At 64.1% G+C, this 21,876-nt stretch overlaps 1 protein-coding gene across 1 annotated transcript in view; it reads right to left on the bottom strand.

Annotated features, from left to right (window-relative positions):
* Positions 1-17,310, bottom strand: part of PHACTR3 (phosphatase and actin regulator 3) — a 104,678-nt gene extending 87,368 nt beyond the window's left edge. The window contains exon 1 of the mRNA XM_028523640.2: positions 17,182-17,310. Within this exon, the coding sequence (XP_028379441.2) occupies positions 17,182-17,299 (118 nt within the window). The 5' untranslated portion in view covers positions 17,300-17,310. The remainder of the gene's footprint in view (positions 1-17,181) is intronic.
* Positions 17,311-21,876: the final 4,566 nt, after the last annotated feature.

The following is a 21,876-nucleotide window of genomic DNA, read 5'->3' as shown; positions in this document are numbered from 1 at the left end:
AGTAGCCGGGACGCGCCCCGGGGGAAGTTCACAGGTGACACGCGAAGCTCTGCCTGGGCCCTCACCGCCCTGTGGCCCGGCGTGGGCAAAACCAGACACGACACACATATGTAGCAGCTACGCTGTGCAAATGTGTTCCTCCGACCACGGTGCGGCTATTGGGGGGGGGGGGCAGAGATGCAGCACGCAGGGGGCAGGGCGGCTGAGCGGAACCCGGGTCCTGCGTGCCCTGCACGCCCCAGGGTGCTGTGAAACGCCTTTTCCCAGCACGTGCGGGTCCAGCATGAGAAGGGGGGTTGCTGGGGGGCAGTGGGGGGGGCAGAGGCTGTCATCCCCTCCGGGCCTCCCCGAGAAAACCTCTGGAGACAGAAGGGGGTGTCACCACTCACCCCCGATCATGGTCTGAGTTTTCACTAAGAGGGTGCTGAGGTGCCGGCACGCCTTTGGGGGCGAGGATAAAGGCCCCCCAGGCTGTTTCACAAAGCAGAAAGCGGTGTCTCGGTGCCGGGAGGGTCTCCAGCGGGCGCCCCGGCTTCGGTTCCCGGGAGCAGCTCTCCAGAGTGGCAGGTGGGCAGGCGGAGCGGTCCCAGCGGGAGAGCAGGATGAAGGACTCGGGCGCCTCACCCCAGAGAAAAAATCACTCCGGTCGGTGTGACAGTGACCAACAAGGGCAGACCCCCCAAAAACCCAGGAGACACGTCCCAAGACGGCCCCGGCAGGGCTGGCGGACAGCAGACCCTCCTGAGCCCATTGGAAAGGCAACTTGAAAGAGATACGGCCAACAAGCAGCATGCACGGCATCGGAGAGAAGTGATCTCCCCATCCACAGGGGTATGCAAGCACAGGCCAAGTCACGCAGGCAAAGAGGTCGCAGAAAGTGTCCCCCTGGTCCACCCTTCTTGCTTCAAGTCCCCAGGTTACTTCCAACCTGAAATTCTGACTCTCTCTCTCTCTCCCTCATCCTCACCTGAGGATACGTTTATTGATTTTAGAGAGAGGAACGGGGAGGTGGGGGGTGGGGGAGAGGGAGAGCGAGAAACTTCAACATGACAGAGGAACAGCGACAGTCGCTCCTCGTACACGCCCCAACCTGGGATCAAGCCCACAACCTAGGTACATGCCCTGACTGGGAATCGAACCTGAAACCTTCTGGTTCTCAGCCACCCTGCCAGCACCACACTCTCTCCCTTGCCCGAACTCCTTTACTTAACACAATCCATACAAACTTCATTGCTTGCTGCTTTGTAGCACGGTCCGACCACTCCCGGAATCATGCATGCTGCAGATGGCTCACCTCCAACACCTGCCCTCGGGGTCCCGTGCCGACCATGTGACCCAGAGATTATGACAAGCTCCGGTGTCCCCTGTCCTGTGGCTCCCCTGAATCGCTGGCACCCAGGCCCTTTCGTCCTCCCCACCCCCCCGGCCCTGGTGGGCAGGCACCAGCCCGAGTCCCCACCCACCGAGGCAGGCAGCCCAGAAGCCATACACCCTCCATCATTTCCGTTTCAAGTTTGCTTCCTTTGACGGCCAGGGAGACAAAAGGAGCGGGGAAGGAAGGATCCTCACATGAGCAGCCGCTCCGGCCCCATAATCGGACCCGCCCCGGCCATGCCTCTCCAGCACAGAGAAAAGCCACCCCAACATGGAGCGCCTGGGGTGGGGGTTCGTCCCCGATTTCTCATAAAAGGATTAATTAAAGCCTGAAGGGTCGGCTTAGGGTAGCCTCCGCTTGAAGCTCCGAGGAAATGAACTTGACCTTCCAGACAGAGAAACGCCAGGGATGTCCTCTGGCTGGTACCTTCGTGTGACTGAACTATACAGTGTCCGTGGTCCTAACAAAGAAATCTCACAAGCCTTGAATGGGCTTATTGTCTAAAATTCCAAACCGGGCTGGGGCGCTCACAGAGCTGCCTTTGACGGGTCCCTCTCCACAAGCCCCCCGTGTGCTCGAGGGCGGGGGTCGCCCCCCACCGAGCCCTGTCGCACAGCCCCAGGGGCTGCCTTGACTCGGGCGCCCACCTCCCGCCCTGCTGGAGTCCCCGTGCGGGCTCCATGCCTGGGGAGAGACCCTCCTTCAAAGGCTCGGGCAACTCATGGTCACAACGGATTCTGGGGAGATGGATGGTGCTCCTCCGAGATCGAATACCGGGTCCCGCGTCTTGACACCAAAGCACTAGCTTTGGTGGTTTTTTTTTTTTTTTTGAACCCCACATTCAGAAGCTCAGACTTCTCCCTGTGAAGTGAAAATTGCCTTCTGGTGGAGAAAGGTTTTAATGATCGCTTTGCTTCCCGCGTCTCCATGGCGACGGGGCGCGCACAGCCCACCCCCCTCCTGCTTTATTAGGCCTTTCTTCCTCTCTGGAAAGTAATCAATCAAGACACATAGATGCCTTTGTGACCAGATTTATCACCTGAACCATCGACGCTGCCGCGGGGGCGGGGAGAGGACCCAGTCCCTGAGATTTAGTGAAACCGGGCTGTGTCCGGGCGCACGCCCCTCACCTCCCCGCGGGCAGCCCTGGGCGCACACCTGTCGGGGAGGCGGGCAGCGCGCCCAGGTGCGCCCAGCCCCGCCGGAGTCGGGCGCCCGGAGCAAGCCCCTCTGCTCGGCGGCCGCAGGGGCTCTGCCCTGCCAGGGCGGGGACGCCGGGCCACCTGAGCTGGGGCCCGCGGGAGGCAGGGCTCCGAGCCAGCCCTGGCGGAGGTGGCCACGGGTCTGGGTCTCCTCACGGAGCGGTCAGCACCCGGGGAAGGGAAGTCCCTGGGAGGGCCAGCCCTGCCCACAGCCTGCAAGGAGGGCCCCTGACGCCGAGCACCTGGCTGTACCCGGAAACCGGCTTCTCTCCGGACAAAGGGCTCCGCGGCGCGCCCCAGCCGCGTCACGGGGAACGCGAACTGCGGGGTCCGAGCTCCGGGTCCGACCGGGGCTCCCCAAAGGCAGGCGGGGGCGCGGAGCAGCAGCGCCTGGGACGCGCGCCCAGCGCCGCCTGCCCGGGCCTCCCCCACCCTCCCCGCCGCCCCCGCCCCCGCCCGGCCCTGTTACCTGGGTTCTCCCCGGCATCCGCGGAGGAGGTGGCCGAGGAGTCGGTGAGGACGCTGGGGTCACTCTGCGACCGGCCCCGCGACACAAGGCAGCCGCTCCCGTCCTCCGACGCGGCCATGGGCCCGGCGGGCGCGGGGGCAAGTTGGAGGGAGCCTCGTGGGATCAGAGAGCATCCAAGGCGGCCAAGGTCACCGGCGAGGGGGCTGGAGGGGGCGCCGTTTCAAAAAGCAAAACCGAAAAGGCCGGGGAAGGAGCCGGAGGAGGACGCCGGGGCCGCTCCGGGGCGGCGAGACAATAGCCCGGCGGCCGCAGCCAGGCGCATCCCGGAGCGCGCGGCCTGGCTCTGTTATTTATTCGAGTTTATTCCCATTCTTCAGTCCGTATTCCAGGAAAAAAAAAAGTTGAACCAGGAAATAAAAACTTTTTCTTGTCAGTGTTTACTGCGTGCTTGGGGCAGGGGTTGATGTCCAGGAATTTCTAAGGGCGCTCCCTCCCCCCACCCCACCCCCCACCCCCCCGGAAAAAAAAAAGGAAAAATGAAGAATCTTTGCTCTTGCAATTGCTTTAATCTGAAAGCTCTTCTTGGAGCATCTGTTGGAAAACATTAGGATTCTCCCATCATGCCGCGCGAGAGGAGCATGACGTCACGAGAGAGGGGAGTGAGAAAGAGCGTGGAGTCGGGGAGGGGTCTCAGATGCCGGGACTGCACGCCGCCGCCGGGGGGACGTGGGGGCTGGGTCCGGAGTCCTGAGCCGCGCTCCCACCCCTGCGGCGCTCTGGACCCCGGAATGCCTCCGTGTCCCCCTTCCCGCTGGTGGGGACGGGGATCCTGAGGGCACCTCCCTTGGAGGCGGGGCCAAGCTCCCCAGCCGCTCAGGCAGCTGGCTTCCTGGTCTCTTCCCCTCGCGGGGACTTGGAGGCCCGTGGACGGACCCCCAGCCCAGGCTCCACCACTGGGTGAGGGTGTTGGGGGGCCGCTTTATCCCCGCCCACCTCAGCCCCTCCCCACTGCCTACCCCTCCCTCCTCCAGGCCCTGGGCCCCTAACCCGGGAGGGGAGAGGCGGGGCCCCTGGTGCCTCCCAGGGGGGCTTCCCCACATCATCTCGATGAAGGTGACAGGGCCAAGCTAGGGAGGTGTCACCCCCTAGGGCCGCCACCCGCGGAGGTGAGAGCGAAGGCGCTAAGTAAGGAGCAGGGCTCTCAGTTGTGGACGGCGGTATGGCGGGGAGGCGGGCAGGCCGGCCACGGCGGGGCGCGGAGCGCGGGTGCCGTCCAGTTTCCACCCCTCAAACCTTACCCCAGGGGCAGGGGCAGGGCCGGGTCCTTGCTGGGGCGGCTCCCTCACACCCTGCCCGCGCCGGACGCGGGTCAGGGGGCCCCAACCCGGATGAAGGGCCACGGACGGAACCACGCGTGGGGGGGCAGCAGGGACGCGGGTCCACATGAGACCTGGGCCCTGGGTGCGGCTGCCTTCAGGGGAAGCACCCGTTAGCTCACTCACGCGTTCACCTGCCAAGTGCGCAGCCTGCCCCCTGGGAGCCAGCACCTGGAGGGGCCGGGCAGCGAACCAGCACAGAGGCGCTGCCCCCCGGGTCTTCTGGGAGGGAGGGCGGAGCCAGCCACACACTAACAGATTCCCCCCCCCACCCCCACATTTCATTGCAGTTGACAATACAGTGAAACAAAGAGAAAACGAGGAGGACATCTTACTGGACACTGTTTATACACATCAAAGTGCTGTGTGGTGAGGTGCGGGGCTCCGGGCTGAGGGCTTCAGTCCCAGTGAAATTCTCCCCCACGCGGCCTAGGAGGCGGGGGTGGCTGTGGCCCCGTCTCAGAGCTCAGAGCGGGGGCAGCTGCCCAGGCCACGGGCCAGGTCCCGGCAGGGCTGGGACACAGCCAATGCCCCTAGACCCGGGTCTGTCCCTGTGGGTCCTGGGGCGGCCCCTGCCCGGAGCTCCACGGCCACGCCGAGGTCCGGGCCCACGGGCAGGTCCAGAGCCAGCAGCTGACACCTCGGGCCCCTCCACGGCTGGAAGAGCAGGCCTTGGTCTGGCCGGCCAGCGGCAGGTGCGGAGATGGGCCCGCGGGTGCAAGGGCAGCCCAAGGGCATTTGGAGGGCAGACCGGGGGCATTTGTGGGAGGAGAAGGGGGGAGCTGTCTGTCACGTGCCCACCACCCTCGGCGTCTTGGCCTTCCCTGCTCACCACCTGCCCTGCTACCAATGTGAGGTTTTTCTTTGGATAAATTCTTTGCTCTTAAACGCGGTTTAACAGAAACCATCACCAGCAACAGAAATGCAGCATCCCTGTGGTCGCTGGCTGGAGCCACTCAGTGGGCTGGGCATTGCCCGAGAACCGAAAGGTCGCCAGTTCAATTCCCGGTCAGGGCACGTGCCTGGGCGGTGGGTTTGGTCCCCAGCCGGGGCACTTATGTGACACAACCAACCAACGTTTCTCTCTCACACTGATGTTTCTCTCCCTCCCTTCCCCCCTCCCTTCCCCTCTCATATATACAAATAAACATACAGAGTCCGGCGGGAGTAAGGCCTGCGTGAGTGTGGTTGGCAGGGTAAGAATATAGGTGCAATAATGTATAGTTTGAATTTAAACATTCCCCTACAATGTCATAAGGTGTGCTTGAGTGGTATTATTCTGTTACAGAATTACATGCTTATGATTCTGTAATAAAAGGTTTTAGAATAAAAAAAGGGGCATTATGTGTGCCAGGCGCTGTACACACACACACACACACACACACACACAAGTGTTGTGATTGGTCACAGCTGGGTTGGTACGGGGCTGGCCATTTTTTTCCTTGGGCTTTGAAATGCTCTGTAATAAAAACAGTTTTAAGTTTTTAAAAATCAGCAACCCCAGGTCTCTTGGTCAACAGAAGGGAAAGTCTCCTGGGGAACTTGGCCTTCAAAGTCGCTCACCCCTAACCGGGACCGCCGAGGCCTGGAAGAGCCGGCCGAAGACGGTGGTCTGCCGGAGGGTCCCAGCCTGGGGGTCCCCGAGGGCTCTTTACGAATGTCACCAACAGTCCCTCTGCAGCAAGACCCCTGGCGAAGGTGGGACTGACTGGGAGGCCCACCCCGCACCCCTGCGGGAACCACTCAGGCTTCCCAACGGGCCCTGAGAGAAGCCCCCCTAATGCCCCTCAGCCGACAGACACAGGAAGTGTGGCCCCTCCGTCCCGCCGGCGTCACCTTATTCAGCCACAAACCCCTGATGCCTGCTAGAACGTGGACGCGCCTTGAAACGTTACTTCAAGGCAAAGGGGCGCGTCGCAAAGACCACACATCGTGTTCCATTGACGTGAATTAGTTCAACAAAGCTGTGTAAGAGCAAACCAAACGAAGCAAGGTGCAGGGAGGCACCTGGGCTGAGCTTCGGGTGTGAGGGAGGGTGGGCGTCCACCTCTCACCTCTGCGGACAGTAATCCAGGTAAAGCCTCTCCTGTCCTTCCCCGAGGCACTCCGTGTCAGAAAAACCCTCCCCAGGGCCGCCCTTCTGTCCCCGATCAGGAAACCCCAAGGCCACGCAGTGCGTCCAGCAGGTGCGTCCAGCAGGCCCTGGGAACCCCCGTGCGGTTGCCTCAGGGCCCTCCAAAGAGCCAGACAAGGCCCGGGAAGCTTCTCCCTTCCAACGACACAAAGGGGTGACACAAAGGGAGGGTCTGCCTCTGCCCAGGGCAATCCAGGGGGACTTCACGGTGGAGGGGGCCCTGGGGCTGGCAGGGTGGCCCACTATGTGGGATGTGCCTGTCGTCATCGGGGAGTGGGGGAGGGGGGGAGGGCTGCTCGGGCGGGGGGCCCGGCCCCACCCACCTGCCTCTCCAGCGTTGCCTTCATGCTCACGCCGAGTTCAGGGGAAATCTTGCCTGAGCGTCTATTTGGCCCCCAAACACGAGACCCGCAGGGACTATCACAGGGAACGGGATGGGCTTGGCGGTGCTAGTGATCTCGTGGGGAGACGGGACCCACTGGCTGGGCTCAGGTGGAGAGGGGCGACCACCTGGAGCTCAGAAGTGCCCAAAAAGGGGCGGAGGGAGGGGCCGGGGCGGGGCCCGGCTGACAGGCGAGAGGGGCGGAGCCGGGCATGCGGTGCCTCGTGGCCCTTGTGACTGTGACCGACCGTCAGGACTTTGTCCCATCCCGCTGGAGGCAGACGTGGGTCTCGGGGGGCCGCTCTGGCCCGCGGTGGAGAGGGGACCCAGGTGGGGGAAGAAGCGGGGGGCGGGTATGGAGGCTGGCACCACGCAGGGGGGGCAGGTTAGAGCGGGGAGAGACAGGAGTCAAAGGTGACTCCCACGTTTTTGCTCTTGATGGTTGTCTGAGTGTGGGGGCAGGGTTCCAGGTAGCCCTGCAGTCTGATAGTTACAAGGGGATGGGAGGCCAGAGAGGCGGGGCGGGGCAGAGGAGGAGGACCCCACTGGGACACGTGGCATGGGACGTGGAGCTGACGAGCCTGCTGCCTGGGCCACACACCACCAAGACGCACGGACACCGTCTGCTCCGCCGGGGGTGGGTGACGACAGGGCGCCGGCTGTGGGCCCCTCCGCCCCTCTGGTGCCAGTGGCAGGCCGGCCGACCCCGCTCTGGGCCTCCTAGTCTTGCCATGAGCTCGGTCACCCTGCGCAGCCCTTCCAGCACGGCCTCCCCAGGAGACGGGGGGGCACACGCGTGCTGAACCAGCCGGGGCGGTGGCTCTCACACGACGGGTGGCTCTCACCCATCGGCTTCAGGTCCCGCCACTCCGGCTTCTGAAGGCCCGTCCCGCTGCGACCACACACGCTTGAAAGGCCCCCCGCCCCGGGAGCCCCTCCACAGGGATCGAACCTCGGCTGAACATGGACATAAAGCTGCGATGATGTGGAGGCACGGAGGGAGGGCGGTTGTAACAATGTTGCACCTCTATTCTGCTGGAGACGGCTGACTTCTTCCCCAGGACCCCTGGAGAGCTGGCGCTGGGGGCCACGGCCACGGCCACACCCTTCCCGCGAGCTCCGGGACCTCGGTCTGCTCTCTGCACCCAAGAACGGGGCTGGCACCCTGTGGGCACCCGGAAACAAATGTTTGCTGACTGACTGAATGACCGCACACGGTGGGTGGCCTGTCACACGACATCCCTGCTCCAGCCCAGAGGGCTCAGCCTCTCCAGGGCCCAAGTCACCTCCAACGTTTCAGGGGCTCAGAGGGGGCTGCCTCCCGCCCTCCCCGGGCCACGTGGCTCCTTCTCCTCACCTGCCCACAGAAACAGAATTAAACCAGCAAACGCAGAACAAAACCGCTCAGGCCGGCGTCTCTGCCCAAGCTTTTGGGGAGGCAGGTCAGTGGGACGCGAGGGCCAGCCCGCAGGGCGGCAGGCAATTACCTCCAGGCCCAAGCAGAGACCTGCAAGGAGGAAGACAAAGCCGCTCCCGCAGGGCCAGGGCTGTAAGGAGGGGAGCCGCGCCCTCTGCTGGTCACGGGAGAAACTGCGCCCAACGCGGTCGCCTGCCCGCGTGCATCCTGCCTTTGAGGGTCCTGTGAGGTCCCAAGCTACGGTGGCCACCCTGTGACTTTGCAGCGACACTCGTGAGGATGGATGGCCCAGGAGGCCTCCGACCAGCCCCCCTCCAGATCTCCTGCGACGGCAGCCGACACCCTACAGCATGAGCCTCCGTTGCCTGGGTTTTCATTCACTTAACATGTAGCTCTTGTATGTGTCAAACGTCATTCTAAGGACTTCATCATCCTGAACGTGGCTAGTGCTAAAAACAGCCAAACGGGGTGGGGACGCTCAGAGTCCCACTTTGCAAGTCAGATGCCAAGCACCTACCTGCCCCAGGTGGCAGTCCTGCATGCTGGGCCTCGGACTGCTAATGTATCAAATCTTTCCTAAGGGGCGGGGCCCGGGACCTCATGCCTTCTGGGGTCCCCTAAAAGCCAGTGACCCCAGGAGGACGATGGGGGAGGCGCAGGAGACGGCAGCGGTGGCCCTGGAGGTTGACCGCATTTTTGCAGCTCCCCACGGCCGCACCTGCGTTCGCCACGCCGTGACGTTGGAATCGCCGTTCTCCTTCTACGGGGAGGGAAGTTGAGGCTCGGAGAACGCATGTGACTCACCAAGGTCCCATATCCAACAGGTGACAGGGACAGGACTGTGCCATTCTTTCCTCTGTGCCTTCCCGGTGCCTCCCCACCTGGCCAAAACCTCCACCAGCCAGCCCGGACACGAGGAAGCTATGTGCTTGAACAAACCCCTGCCGAACCCCGGACCTTCCCTGGCCGAGTCCGTCCTGGGGACCGATGCAGCCCCGCCTCCTCTCCTGGTCTGCAGACGCCCCCGCGCAGGGCAGGGCATGAAGCAGGCAGACCCAGTGGGAACAGCTAACTCCACTCGCTGCCTGGCACTCTCCACACTCAGGGCTATTACAAGCAGCCGCTTCTTAATGACATAAATCTGTGTATTCTAATGTCCTCGGAATTTACGGCTTGCCGGGGACAGGGCAAGTTGCGGCCTGACCTGATGACCCCCACCCAGAGACACTGACATAGCCACGCCCACATCCCCTGCACCCTCCGGGGCTCCCGTGAGCATGGACGGGCCCGGTGGGTGCGGGCAGCTCTGTCCTGGGCTGAGGGGGTGTTTGCCTCCAGGACGGAGGAAGAAGGCTGGAGACCAAGGATGGGACCCCCCAGCACGCTTCCATTGTTGCAGGAGATGGAGATTCTGGAACAATTCCCCGACCCAAATGTCCACCCTGAATACAAGGGTGAACCCCTCAATCTCTTCTCGGAAATGCTCGTGGCCCAAACCTTCAGGCCACTTTAGTTTTGGGTTTTTTTTTTTTAAGATTTTATTTTTAGAGACAGGGGAAGGGAAGGAGAAAGAGAGGGAAAGAAACATCAGTGTGTGGTTGCCTCTTGTGCGCCCCCTATTGGGGACCTGGCCCACAACCCAGGCACGTGCCCTGACTGGGAATTGAACAAGAGATCCTTTGGTTCTCAGGCCGGTGCTCAATCCACAGAGCCACACCAGCCAGGGCCACGTTAGGTTTTTTTGGTTTTGTTTTTAGCCTCACCAGAGGACATGCCCACTGACCCTACAGAGGGAAAAGGAGGCAGAGAGAGGGGGAGAGAAACATCGATCGGGTGTCTTTCACACACGCCCGACCAGGCACTGAACCAACCACCAAAGCATGTGCTCTGACGGGGAATCGAACTGGCAGCCTCTTTGGTCTATGGGATTCTCCCACCGACGGAGCCACACACCGGCCAGGCTCTCTTACTTTGGAAAGAAGAGCATTCATGGTTGAAAAGGGTCCACGTCACCCAAACGCTCTCTCCCACTCGACGTGCACGTTGGAACATGTTCACTGGATTCACATTCTAAAGAGACACCTCCTTCCCCACAGGAGACAGCAGGGACGGATGTGCGGACGTACCGGAGCCTGGGTTTCTGTCGCCCACCGGCACGCTGTCGCAGAGGCAGCGGGCTGCTGTGCCGTTCACAGCGCGACCCTTCGAGCAGCATCACGCCTGCTCCGTAAATCACAGAAAATCCACAGCTCGGGGTTCACGGGTGGTACTTTAAACATACATCATCCCTCCTGCGGCCGGAGCGATAATTCTGAGGGTCCGTGTGTGCAAACCTATAAAGAACGGCGGTGGTGTCCGTGTTTCCACGGGGGCCGCGAGCTCTCCCCGGGCCCACAGTTCACGGAAGCTACCGCGCATGCTGAGGCCGGAGCATCTACTGGGGTTTCGTGTTTGGGGGCGGTAAGGATTTCGGCACTTAGATTCCGGAACCTTCCCTGGTCCCACTCCGGGCATTATAATGATAGAGCCAGGGGCCTGGTCGCCTGCAGGGGGCAGCGCTCCCGTCTGTGTGTGGCAGAGGCCACTGCTCTCGGGAGGCCCGGGGCCACTGGGACTGGGGGAGAGAGGAGGGTGGGAGACGGGGCCGGGAGACACAGCGGGGCGGGGCCGGGTGGGGGGTGCACAGGCCGCCGCACTGCACAGGGAGGGAGAGGGAGGCGGCCTGGCCCGGGGCGGGGACCGTGACACGCGGAGCCGTGGATGGAACCTACATACGTCACGCCTGTACCCACACCTCCTTCTTCCAAGGTGCCCCACGGCAGCTCAACTGCCGTCACCACATCCCCCAGGTCCGGGGCTCACTAGGGGGACCCCCGGGATCTGGCGCAGCCACACTCACAGCTGGACTGGATGACAGTGAGGACGGAGGACATGTGACCTTAGAAACGGTGCATGGGGTGAAGTCCGGGGGAGGCCGGGCGGGAGCCCCGAGTCGTCTTCCGGGGAGTCACACGGCACCCACTGTGATGGCCCCTGGGAGACGCGGCCTCCCAGGCAGGCTTGCTAGAGACTCAGCACCCAGGGTTTGCCGCGGGGGCTGGTCCCGTGGGCACCCTCTGTGGGGCCCTGGAAGGCAAGCCTACATCGTACCCGCCGTACGCCGGACTCCCCGTTAGAGCTGGGTCCCACCTCACACTGCCCACCACAGCAAACGGCAGTGGGCTGGAAAACATGCATGCAAAGGGCGGAGCTGTAGGTGCATGGAAATGAAACAGGGATGGATGCTCATGCCTAACGCCCAGCTTTGCCCAGGACCCGGGTGTGGACGCCAAAGGGCCGCTGTGCCCTAAACCCAAGTGCTCAGGGGAGGCCCGCGGGGCGGGCCCTGCAGCTCAGAACCGAAGGCGAGCACGCAGGTTGGCCGCACAGATTCCTGACGCACGGGGCGGCTGTGGCTGCAGCCCGTCCCAGGCCTGAAGCGTCTGGGGCAAAGGTCAGTCTGGACCTCAGGGGACCCTGTCCGTTGTCCTTTTGCATCTCAGATAGCATGCCTTTCAAATGTCACCACGGTCTCCTGCCCAGACCCCGCAGCTCCCTCCCATGTTCCCAGCGGAGGCGCCGGCCCCACCGCTGTCTGTTCCCGGACGCCGTCCCTTCGGCTGTGAGGGTTCACCACCCCGCACCCCTCGGGTGAGAGCAACCTGTGTCTGTCTTATCCCGTACCCGACCCCAGGAGCTTCCTGGCTTTGCCTCCTCCGCCCCCTTAACCTACCACGCACAGGCTTCACACGACCCCGTGCATCTCCTCCCTTCCACGCCAGTGTACAGAGTCCGCTGCACAACCGCCCTCCTCCGGAGCCTGCTCCCGGCCCACGGAGAGTTTGCCCCCCTGCCCTGTCGTCCAGCCGGGCTCCAGGACACTCCTCAACCCTCTCTCCAGTTCGGACGTTTCTTACAGCAACTCGGGGGTTCTCGGGAAACGGGGCTTGCGGGGTTAAAGCCAGATGGTCCGGGCACACTGGGAGAAGGTGCTGGCTTTGAGCTTGAGGCGGGAAAAGGTTTCTTTCGGAAGACACAGAAAGCGAACCCAGGAAGAGAAAGCTCGGTGGGCTCACTGCATGGGAAGGGGAGATCGGGGCAGGTGGCAGGGAGCGGGGTGGCTGCGGTTGGAAGTGCTACATCGTGTCTTCGAAAGTGTCACAGAGCTCCTCCTCACAGGAAGAGCGACCGGTAACTGTTAGTGGTGGCCGTTTTGCGGTGCATACACATCTCACAGGATTACACGGTCCACCTGAAAGTCATATAACGTTATGCGTCAATTATATTAAGAACAAAAACAAAAACTCCCACTCAGCCCGAGACACGATAAGCCAGGAGAAAAGACAAGCCGCAGAGAGACCCAGAGTACCCGCAGCCAACGGAGGGTGAGAGTCCAGGCTACACAATAGCCCTGGCAAACCAATTAGAGGAGGACTCACAGCCCCACGGCAAGACGGGCAACGTGAAAGAGAGGCCGGCTCGCTGGAAGTGGAGCCCGAACGGCCAATTACCATCAGAAAAACCCTCCGGAGCGACCAGGGGAATGCCAATGCGCCCAGGGAAGTCCCACGTCTCCGGGGGCTGCGGCCACACTTCAGCTTTCTCCACCGGAGAAAGGGGGACGCAGCTGCTGGGGTTGCTGCTGGGGCCGCTGGGGCTGCTGCTACGGCTGGAAACAAGGTAGCAACCTCCAGTGACATTCACACCCCTCCTTCCTTCCTTCCTTCCCTCCCGGGGCAGTCCCGGCCGAGCTGGTGCCCCCTGCCCCGCTGCTGGCTGGCACAGACACACCAGGAGGTGCCCGTGGGGTCCCGCCCCACCTGCCCCGCGTGCAGCAGGTCTGAGGATGACCTCCCACGGCCATCGGCCCCAGAAGGACTACGATGACACACGGCGGAAGGTTCTACAGCGATGGGAAAGAACCTATTGACCCAGATACATCTCCAAGACACTCTGTTGAATAAAAACACGACGTTTCAGAACAAACCGTGCTGTTCTCGGATGCCATCTCCTCAAAGGACTTACAGGAAAGGACGCTGGATGCTCCCCCTGTGACCCATGTGCCCGTGGGAGGACTGTCGTGGGGGGGGGAGACCCCTGAATGGGGGCGGTCGCCTCCGGGAGAGGGTGGGGGAGGCGGGCAGGGTGGGGGTCCCCGAGTCGGCCGGGCTGGCACTACCCACGCTGCACACCTGAGGAAGGTGTTCAGGAACCACTTGGCGTAAAATCTGTCTCCCCTCAAAGGACCCCACTGCCGAGGCAGGACACGCTGTGCGTGCCCCAGACACTCGTGACGGAGTGCCAGCACGTGACCAGGCCTGGTCTCTCCGCCTGAGGACCCCCCCCCTTTCCCTTAGAACAGAAATGGGGCGATCTGTTACCTCAGCCAAGGCCCCCGGCGGACAGCAGTCCTTACGGTCATGGGACGGCAGACACAGGTGGGGAGGGGCAAGAGACGAGGAAAAGGCCCCGGGGAACCAGGTGACTCACTGCCTTCTGCCCTGCCTGGACTTGTCAGGAGAGGCGGCTGAGGCCGGCGGGGTGACCCCAGGCCCTCGGTGGAATGTGCAGGTGAGGTGGGCACAGGTAGGGGTCCCCGCCCTGTGCTGGCGATGCCCGACACCCCCTGGGTTTCTTCAGGGGCCTCAGGGCCCCCGGCCTGTGGGGCCTGTGGGCTGGCCCCCGAGCTGGGCCCCCGCCATCAGCTCCGCCCATGCCTGGGCCCCAGGGATGGGTCTGAGGACAGGCAGAGGGACCCAGCCGAGAGCAGGACAGACCGGGGGACGCTAGCCGGAGCTCCCGAGGCAGCCTGGCTTCGGACCCCCGGTTTCCCGAGTGGACAAACGCTCCTTTTGCTCCCAGAGGTCCAGTCGCTTGCCGCCGGGAAGGCCCGCTGAGTCCAGATGGCGGTCAGTAGGGTTCCAGGACCGGGCGGCACGGACCTGAGGGGTCTCCAGCGGCGCTGCCCCGGGCGGGGGGAGGGGCCCGGCCCAGCCCCGAGCCGAGCCTGGGGCATGGGCACCACTTCTCCAGCTGCCCCTCGCGGCCCCCAAGGCCACAGCTTCTCACGAGCCTCAGCTGACACATGTCGTGATGTCATCGATCATGCCTTTCCCTTCAAAAAAAATTTTTTTTCTTCTTTAAAAAACGTCATTCGGTGCAGAAATATCCCCGTACCAGTCAGAGCCTCCGGTGAGAAGCCGGAATCGGGGAGAAGGGCCGGCTAATTTGGTCCTAAATTAAAGCGGCTCCGGCCACAGAAATAGCGCGCTGTCCCTGCACGGCGGGGAGCCAGGGCCCGCCCAAGGCTGCGGCGGCTGGGGCAGCGGCGCAAAACCCAGGGCGCTGAGCCTCTGGGGCGGCTGTGGGCACCCTGAGGGCGCAGGCGGACAGGGCAGGGGACCTCGCCGAGGCCCGGCCGTCAGGACGCCCCGAGTGGCAGGCACCGGGCTGGGCTCCACCCCAGGCCCCGGGCCCTCACTCCAGCCCAGGCCTGGCATTTGGTGTGGTCTTGTCTGAGGCCGCACGGGTGAACCGGAGCCCCAGACTCAGACCCGGCACAGGCCTCTCCACACCGGCAAGGCCTCCCCCCGCCCACCCCGCCCCCACAGCCAGCCCCCTCCGCCCGCGCCTCTGCCCAGCCTTTGCCCCAGGGGCTTGGAAGAGAAACACCTGCGGCCTCCTGGACGTCCCAGGCCACCCAGGGTCCTCGGAGCACCTGGCCCCTCCCTCCCCCAGGAGAGCCCGCTGCCCCTGGGGTCTCTCCCATGCAGCAGGTGGGGGAGCTGCAGCTGAAAGCCCACGGCCTCCCATGTGAAATGCCCACGGCTTACCCCGGAATCCGGGGCCTCCCCGTGCCCCATCCGCCCGTGCTCATGGGCCTGCAGCCTCACGACCGCTCTGACCCCCTAAGCCCCCCAGGCCGACATCCACCTCGGGGCCTCCACCTGCCCCTCCCCCTGCCCAAATGCTCACCCCCCACCCCACGCTCCCGGGGCTCCCCGAATCTCCCACTCAAGCCTGCAGGTGGACACGTCCTGGCAGAGCCTTCCTCCCCCCCTGTGCTCATCCCTCCTCTTCCCCAAACGCCCCGTCTCCTCTCACTGGCTCCCAGGCAGAGCCTTCCCCCCATGAGAAGGAAAGCCCCCCGAGGCCAGGACTCGGACCTGCAGGCCCCCCGAGGTGCCTCCAGCATATAGGTCCGCGCCTGCCCTGATTTCAGGGGTTAACAAATATCGGCCAGCTTTCTCCTGGGCCAAAGTGGGTTAGCTTTGGCTCATCCCGCCCCTTCCCAGCTTGACGGCGGCCACAGAACTATTTTAAAGAGGCCTGACACACGCAGGGAGCGTGGGCAGCAGGAGCCGGGTGATGCCCGCAGGCAGGTCACAATCACACACTCGCAGGGGCCCCGACACACCTGTGAGCTGGTGCCGGTCCACGAGTGGAGTGTCCTGCCTCAAACCCCAACCCCAGGACACCCGGCGGCAAACTCAGCGCCCAAGCACCTCGGGGAGTCCCGTGCACCCACTGTGCGCAGGCACCGGCGAGGGAGCCGGGTGCCCCCAAGGGGCTGCGTGCCCTGGGCTCCCTGCTGTGCCCCAGAGCCCAGCACAAGGGTCTCCCACCTCGTGGGGGCGACGGCAGGGCCGCCCATCTCCGTGCCGGGTCCCCAGGGCTCCACTCGTAAGAGGGTCCCACCCACAGGGCACTGCGGAGGGTCCAGCGCACAGCAGGCTCCGAGGGCACCCCTGCTGGCCCCCACGACCCCAGGCCCTCCCTTCTCCACCCCGTGGCGCCCTGTGCCTCAGTTTCCCGCTCCCCTCGCCCTGACCTTGAGACTACGTCACTCCGTTCCTTTTTCTTTTCCCCTTGGGGGTGGGAGGGGGCTGTCTCAGGTGTCTCAGGCTGTCCAGCCGCATCTCCACAGATGCCAGTAGTAACTGGGGGGCGTTGTAAAAGAGGGGGGGCAGGCAGAGTCGCCCCTGCCGGGAGCCACTGATGAGAACCTCTGACCACCTAAACCAGAGTTTCCAGACTGGCCCGACCCCAGCGTCACCTGAGGCGCTGCGCTGGCCGGAGACACAGGCTCCAGGAAACCGAGGGGCAGGTGGGGCTGAGGCCTTGGAGCTGTGCACACTGGGCGCCCCCAGGGGGTTTCTGGTGGGGGGCGGGGCGGTTGGGAAACCGCCCAATTCTGGTGTGCCTCCAGGGCTTTCAGCCTCCCTGTTCACACACCACTGCTCCGGCCTCCTCCCCCGGCAACCTCCGCCCCCTCCTACTCCCAGGTTCCGGCCCCTGGGCCAGGTGGGCCGTGGCCCCTGTCCAGCTCCCTCAGCCCCTCTCCTGAGATCCTGTCCCTTTAACTGTGGCTGGACCCGCTCCAGGGCCAGCTGTCTGCCTGCAGGAGCCCTGGCCACTCCTGCCCCACACAGGTGGAGGCCCACTTGACCCAGCACGCGTGGAACTCCCCGTGGGTGGCAAGGAGGGCTGATGGCTGACCCACACGATTCAAGTGTAAGGTTGCCCCCATCTCACAGATGCGGAAACTGAGGCCCAGGGAAGCCCGGTGCCGTGCGCAAGGGTCACGCAGCGAGCACAGGAGGGTTCCACACCCCGGACCGTGGACTGAGCCCCGTGCCCCGCACCGCCGAGCGCACTGCCCTTGTCTGGGGCCGGAGGGACGGCCGGGGCCAGCAGGCGCCACCTCTGTGCTAGAGCAGCCAGAGACATCCCGGCCGCCCCGCAGAGGCCAAGGGCAGGGCGCGGGATCCCCACGGCGTCGCTTACCTTGCTCCGGGCCTCGGGCGGAGGAGGCGGCGGTGTCCCGGGCCCCGAAGGCGCGCAGCAGCGAGCGCACCGGCGCCGGCCAGCGGGCGCGCCCCCAGCCCCGGCCGCGCATCCCCATCCCGCCGGTGGGCCGCTCGGGGCTGCGTCCGCGCGACCGCCCTGCGCCGCACAGAGCCGGGGGCTGCGGGAGGCGCCGGCGGGGCGGGGCGGGGGCGCCGGGCCCGGGCTGCGGGAAGTGCCGGGCGGCTGGACCGGCGGGCGCGAGGGCGGGGCGGGGACGGGGGCGGGGCCGCACGCGAGGCCGGCCCCTCGGCCGGGCGGGGGCGCGGAGGGGCGTCGCCTTGACCTTGATCTCCCGGGACCCGGCGGGCGCCGCAGCCTGAGTGCGGGGGACACTCCGGAACGTTAAAGGGACAGCCGGGCCGGAGGGGACGCCGCCTGTTCATCCCGCGGTGAAGAGGCTGCGAGTTAGAGCCGCTGCGGCCCCCGGGCCGGTCCCCTGCGCTCTCCGAGCCCGGCGCTCCGGGCGAAAAAGGGACTTGGGAGGGGGGACGGGGTGACCGCGAGCCCCACCGGCTTTGACTGTCCTGGTGCGGGCACCGCCCGGGCCGCCTTCGCTAACGGCCACACGTACATTCTCAGAAACCGGTGATGCGTATTTTCACCTTTTTCAAAAATAAGATAAAACAGGACTATTTGCCGTCTTTTCCGGTTTCATACTGCACACTGATTCCCCCAGATTTGTTAGGGGAACAGAAGGGTGTGCATTGATACATGGGTAGTGCTAATTCCACATCTATACCAATGGTTTAACTCTTTTACTTACGCTTTTGCGTTAAAAGCGTAACTCTAGAAAGCGATAGCGATATCCGTATGCAAAATAATACCCTGGGATACGATAATAGTTTGTTTCTAAATAGTAATAAATTTAAAAATGACAACAAAAGACTTTTTTCCTGACAGTTTGGGCCAGAAACTTGGGTGCGCATTATACACGGGAGCGCATTTTACACGGCAGACTATGGCAGGGGAAGGAGCGCTGTGCGTGGGGGGCCCACTGTGTCTGTCCCGTGGCCGCCACGCGCTTCAAGAACCACCCCAAGCCCATCCGTCCCCGCCCTCCTGCACCCAGGAGCGGCCCTGGACTCTGGGGCCCGGAGAGGGCGCCCAGGCTCTGCTGGCTTTGACTCCGGGCCTCCGGCCTGCGAGGGGCTCCGCGGGCACCAAGGTCACCTGGAGACGCCCAGGTGGCCATCAGGCCGGTTGAGCGTGGCAAGTGCGGGTGCTCAGAGGCCCAAAGGGACAGCACCCCCCCCCCCAACCTACCTCGCTGGGGGCTCTGGGGGCGGGGCGAAGCTGTGCTCGGGCCCGGACGCCAGCAACTCCTCCTCCAGCAGGAGGGTCCTCCGGTCCACACGCCGATGTGCAGCTGGCCGGGAGGAAGGAGCTGGTCACGGCCACAGGGCGGCGTGGCGGCTGGGTGCAGCCGGGCGCCTACCGCCTGCCCGCTCTCTGGGGTACACGCCCCCTGTCGGCAGCATCTCGCCCGCGCGTCTTCGGGACTTCGAAGCCGCAGCACCGGCCATTGCTAACAGCTGGCACTAGGGGGCGCTGTGCAGAGCAGGCACCCCGGAAACTTCCCGGCCGCTGGGAGAGGGTACAGCGACCCCCAGTTCACAGAGGAGAAAATGCAAACTCCCAGGCACCAGGGACTTTTGTCACGGCCATTGCTGTGTCCTGTTTCTTCCTCCTTCGACTCTCGTGGGAGACCTGCGATCGCCTCCCACCCCCACACTTTTTAGAGGAGGAAACCGAGGCCCTGAGAGATGGAGGGCCTTGCCCTGGGGAAGCTCGGGATTCAAACCCGGGCCAAGGGCTCCGGGCCGTCGCGCTGTGCCCGGTCCATGCGGCAAGCCCCGGCGAACTCCTACTCGTCCTTCGAGAGCCGGCGTGAGCGTCCGCTCTGCTCCGACGGCTTTCCTTCGGCCTCGCTGCTTCTGCTCCCCGGGCGTTCGGCGCCCCGCCGTCCGCGCCCGCGGCACTGTGTGCGCCCCCTGTCGGTCATGCGCCGCATTACAGCCCGCCCCGGGCGCCTGCCCCGAGAGCGTCGCCAGGCTGGGATTTCAGGGGCAGGCCCAGCCCCAGGCCCCGGTCACTTCCCTCCCGGGCCTGCAGCGGTGGGAAACGTAACCCGCCCCACCGGTCTTTGGGACTGTTTCTGTGAGGGCTGGCTCTGACCGGTGCGTGGCTGGCGGAGGAACGGCGTGTGTGCCTGAGAGTCCTAGGAACCAACTTCAGAAGACACAGGCTCGCGCCTGCAGGCGTCCCAGCCCCCGGGAACCCGCTGACCTTCGACCTTGGAGCCGGGATGACTAACCAGGATGACACGCTCAGGCCTGTCGCTGGCCTCATCGCAGTGGACTGGGCCCGTCCGCACGGAGAGCGCTTCTCAACCCGCCCCTTGGCCTCCTTGCTCCGCCCCCCTCTCCCCTCTCCCTCCTCACAAAGCCGTGCCTGCCCTGGGGGGCGGGGGCTTGGAGACCTGCGTCCCGTCTTCCAGGGGGCTGGCACCTGAAAATAAACCCCTTCCTTCGCATCAGTACCTGCCTCTCGAGTACTGGCTTCCGCAGCGAGTGTGAGTGAGTGTGAGTGTGTGTGTGTGACTGTATTAGTGTGTGAGTGTGTGTGTGACTGTATGAGTGTGTGTGTGTTGAGTGTGTGACTGTGTGTATGTGACTGTATGAGCATATATGCATGAGTGTGTCTGTGTATGTGTGACTGAGTGTGTGAGCGTGTGTCTATGCGAGTGTGTGACTGTATGAGTGAGTGTGTGAGTGTATATGAGTGTGTATGCGTGCATGTATGCGTGTGTGACTATCCGTGTGAGTGTGTGTGAGTGTTTGGGGGGGGTCTCTCCTGGCACTCACACAGGAAATCCGTTTTCCCGTTACAAAGACAACCACAGGATCTCAAAGCCCAAACCCGGGTCAGGAGCAATCCCGGGGTGCCCCTACCTCTCCCCGTGAGGCCACTGCTCCAGGAACCTGCAGCCCCCGCCGCCCCCGGACCAGGAGCCCAGCACTGGGACCGGCTGGAGGGGACCCCTCCCAGGGCTGAGCAGTCCGTGCCCCTCCCCCACTCCGGCCGGGTTCGCGGCCCCGCTGCGGCTTCCCTCTCTCCGGGCACCCGCCTGTCTCTCCGGGGCATCACCAGCCCGAAGCCCACCTGCGCTCATGCCACCTGCTGCTGAATTTCGTGAGTCGCTCCCAATGGCCCCCAACACCGAGTCCAGTGGCAGCTATGCACACAGACGGGGGTGGCGGCGGTCTTGGGGCACCCGCTGTGGCCATGTGCTGGGCCTGTGCGGTCCGTCAGGCCCGCCCCCGCCCCGCGCCGCCCCATGCCCCCGCTTCTCAGCATCTCAGAGTGCTGGACACGGGTTCAAGGTCGAGCGGCCACAGAGAACAGACTCCAAGGCCAGGCCGCTCTGCGGTGAGCTTCACCTCCGGCTGAGGGATCCGCCACTGCCCTCTCTTTCGTCCACGAGCTCGCTCAGGTTAGGGGTCTAAGCCCACCACCACCCCCTTGGGAAGTTGGGGGTGAGCACGGTGGATCAGCTCCGCTCCCGGCGTTGGCAAGAAACTCGGAAACCCCATCATTTCCAGGAACTCGAGACTCCGGGAGCGGTCCTGGCGCCCTCTGGCGGCCACTAGGGAGCGTGCAGCCAAGCTTTGCTGGGTGCCCCGATTCCTGGAGGCACCCCTTCAGAGGCATCTCACCTCGAGGGTGAGGGTGGCAAGGGCCTACAGGGGCCACCTGCAGGCTCTGGGTCCCTCTGCGAACTCTAAAACTCACCAATGTGGCGTTCTAGCCAACGCGTGCCCACACGTTCCGGTACAGTCACCGTTTCCTTCTCTCTTCCACGTCCCGCTGCATTTTAGCGGGGGTCCACGCTTCCTCAAAGCCTCCGCAGGTTTCAGGTGTGCACCGCTCGCAGGCAGGTACCCAGGGGGGTGGACACGTGCCCCCGGGAAGGGTTCCAATGCAAATAAGTGGGGGAAACCACCCACGCGTCCGTCACCGGGTGAACGGATGAGAGGGGCGTGGTCAGTCCGTGCGGTGGTCGGTGGGCAATAACAGGACCGCGGTGCCCGCGCTCGCTGCAGCGTGACGTGCCCCCACCGCGCTGCGTGAGCGCGGCCCCACGGAGCAGTGGGGTGCATTCACCCAGAAGGTCCAGAATCAGACAGGGGATCGGTCTCTGCCTCTCCCCTCTTGTCTGACCCTCTCATTCACCTCTCTTCCAGACGCCCCCAGCCCCACCCAGAGCCTGCACCCCCTTCCGTGCAGCTGAGGGAGCCGTTAAGGGGCTCCCTCTCCACACCCAGACCCCCAAGGAATCTCCGGGCAGCTGGGGATGGACGAAATAGACCAGTCCCCTCCAGGGGTCTCTGCCACCGCCTGCATAGGGGGGCCCCTCCTCGGGCTTGCTTTCCCTCCCCTTTCGCTCAAACAGGAAGATGCCCCAGGCTGGGACTTGGGAGGGGGGCTGGGATTTGGGGGGAGCAGCATAGGTGGGGCCACTCTTTTCAGGCTTTTCTGAAACTTGGAATTCAGCCCTTCCCACCACCTCCCCTGCTGCCTGGAGTGCCACCAACAATCCCCACGGCTTGTTCCTCCTTGTCCCCGAATGTC

Source organism: Phyllostomus discolor, chromosome 9, assembly GCF_004126475.2.
Source record: "Phyllostomus discolor isolate MPI-MPIP mPhyDis1 chromosome 9, mPhyDis1.pri.v3, whole genome shotgun sequence".
Lineage (NCBI taxonomy): Eukaryota > Metazoa > Chordata > Mammalia > Chiroptera > Phyllostomidae > Phyllostomus > Phyllostomus discolor.
Note: the sequence above shows the minus strand (reverse complement) of the source record. Positions and strands in the feature narration are given on the sequence as shown.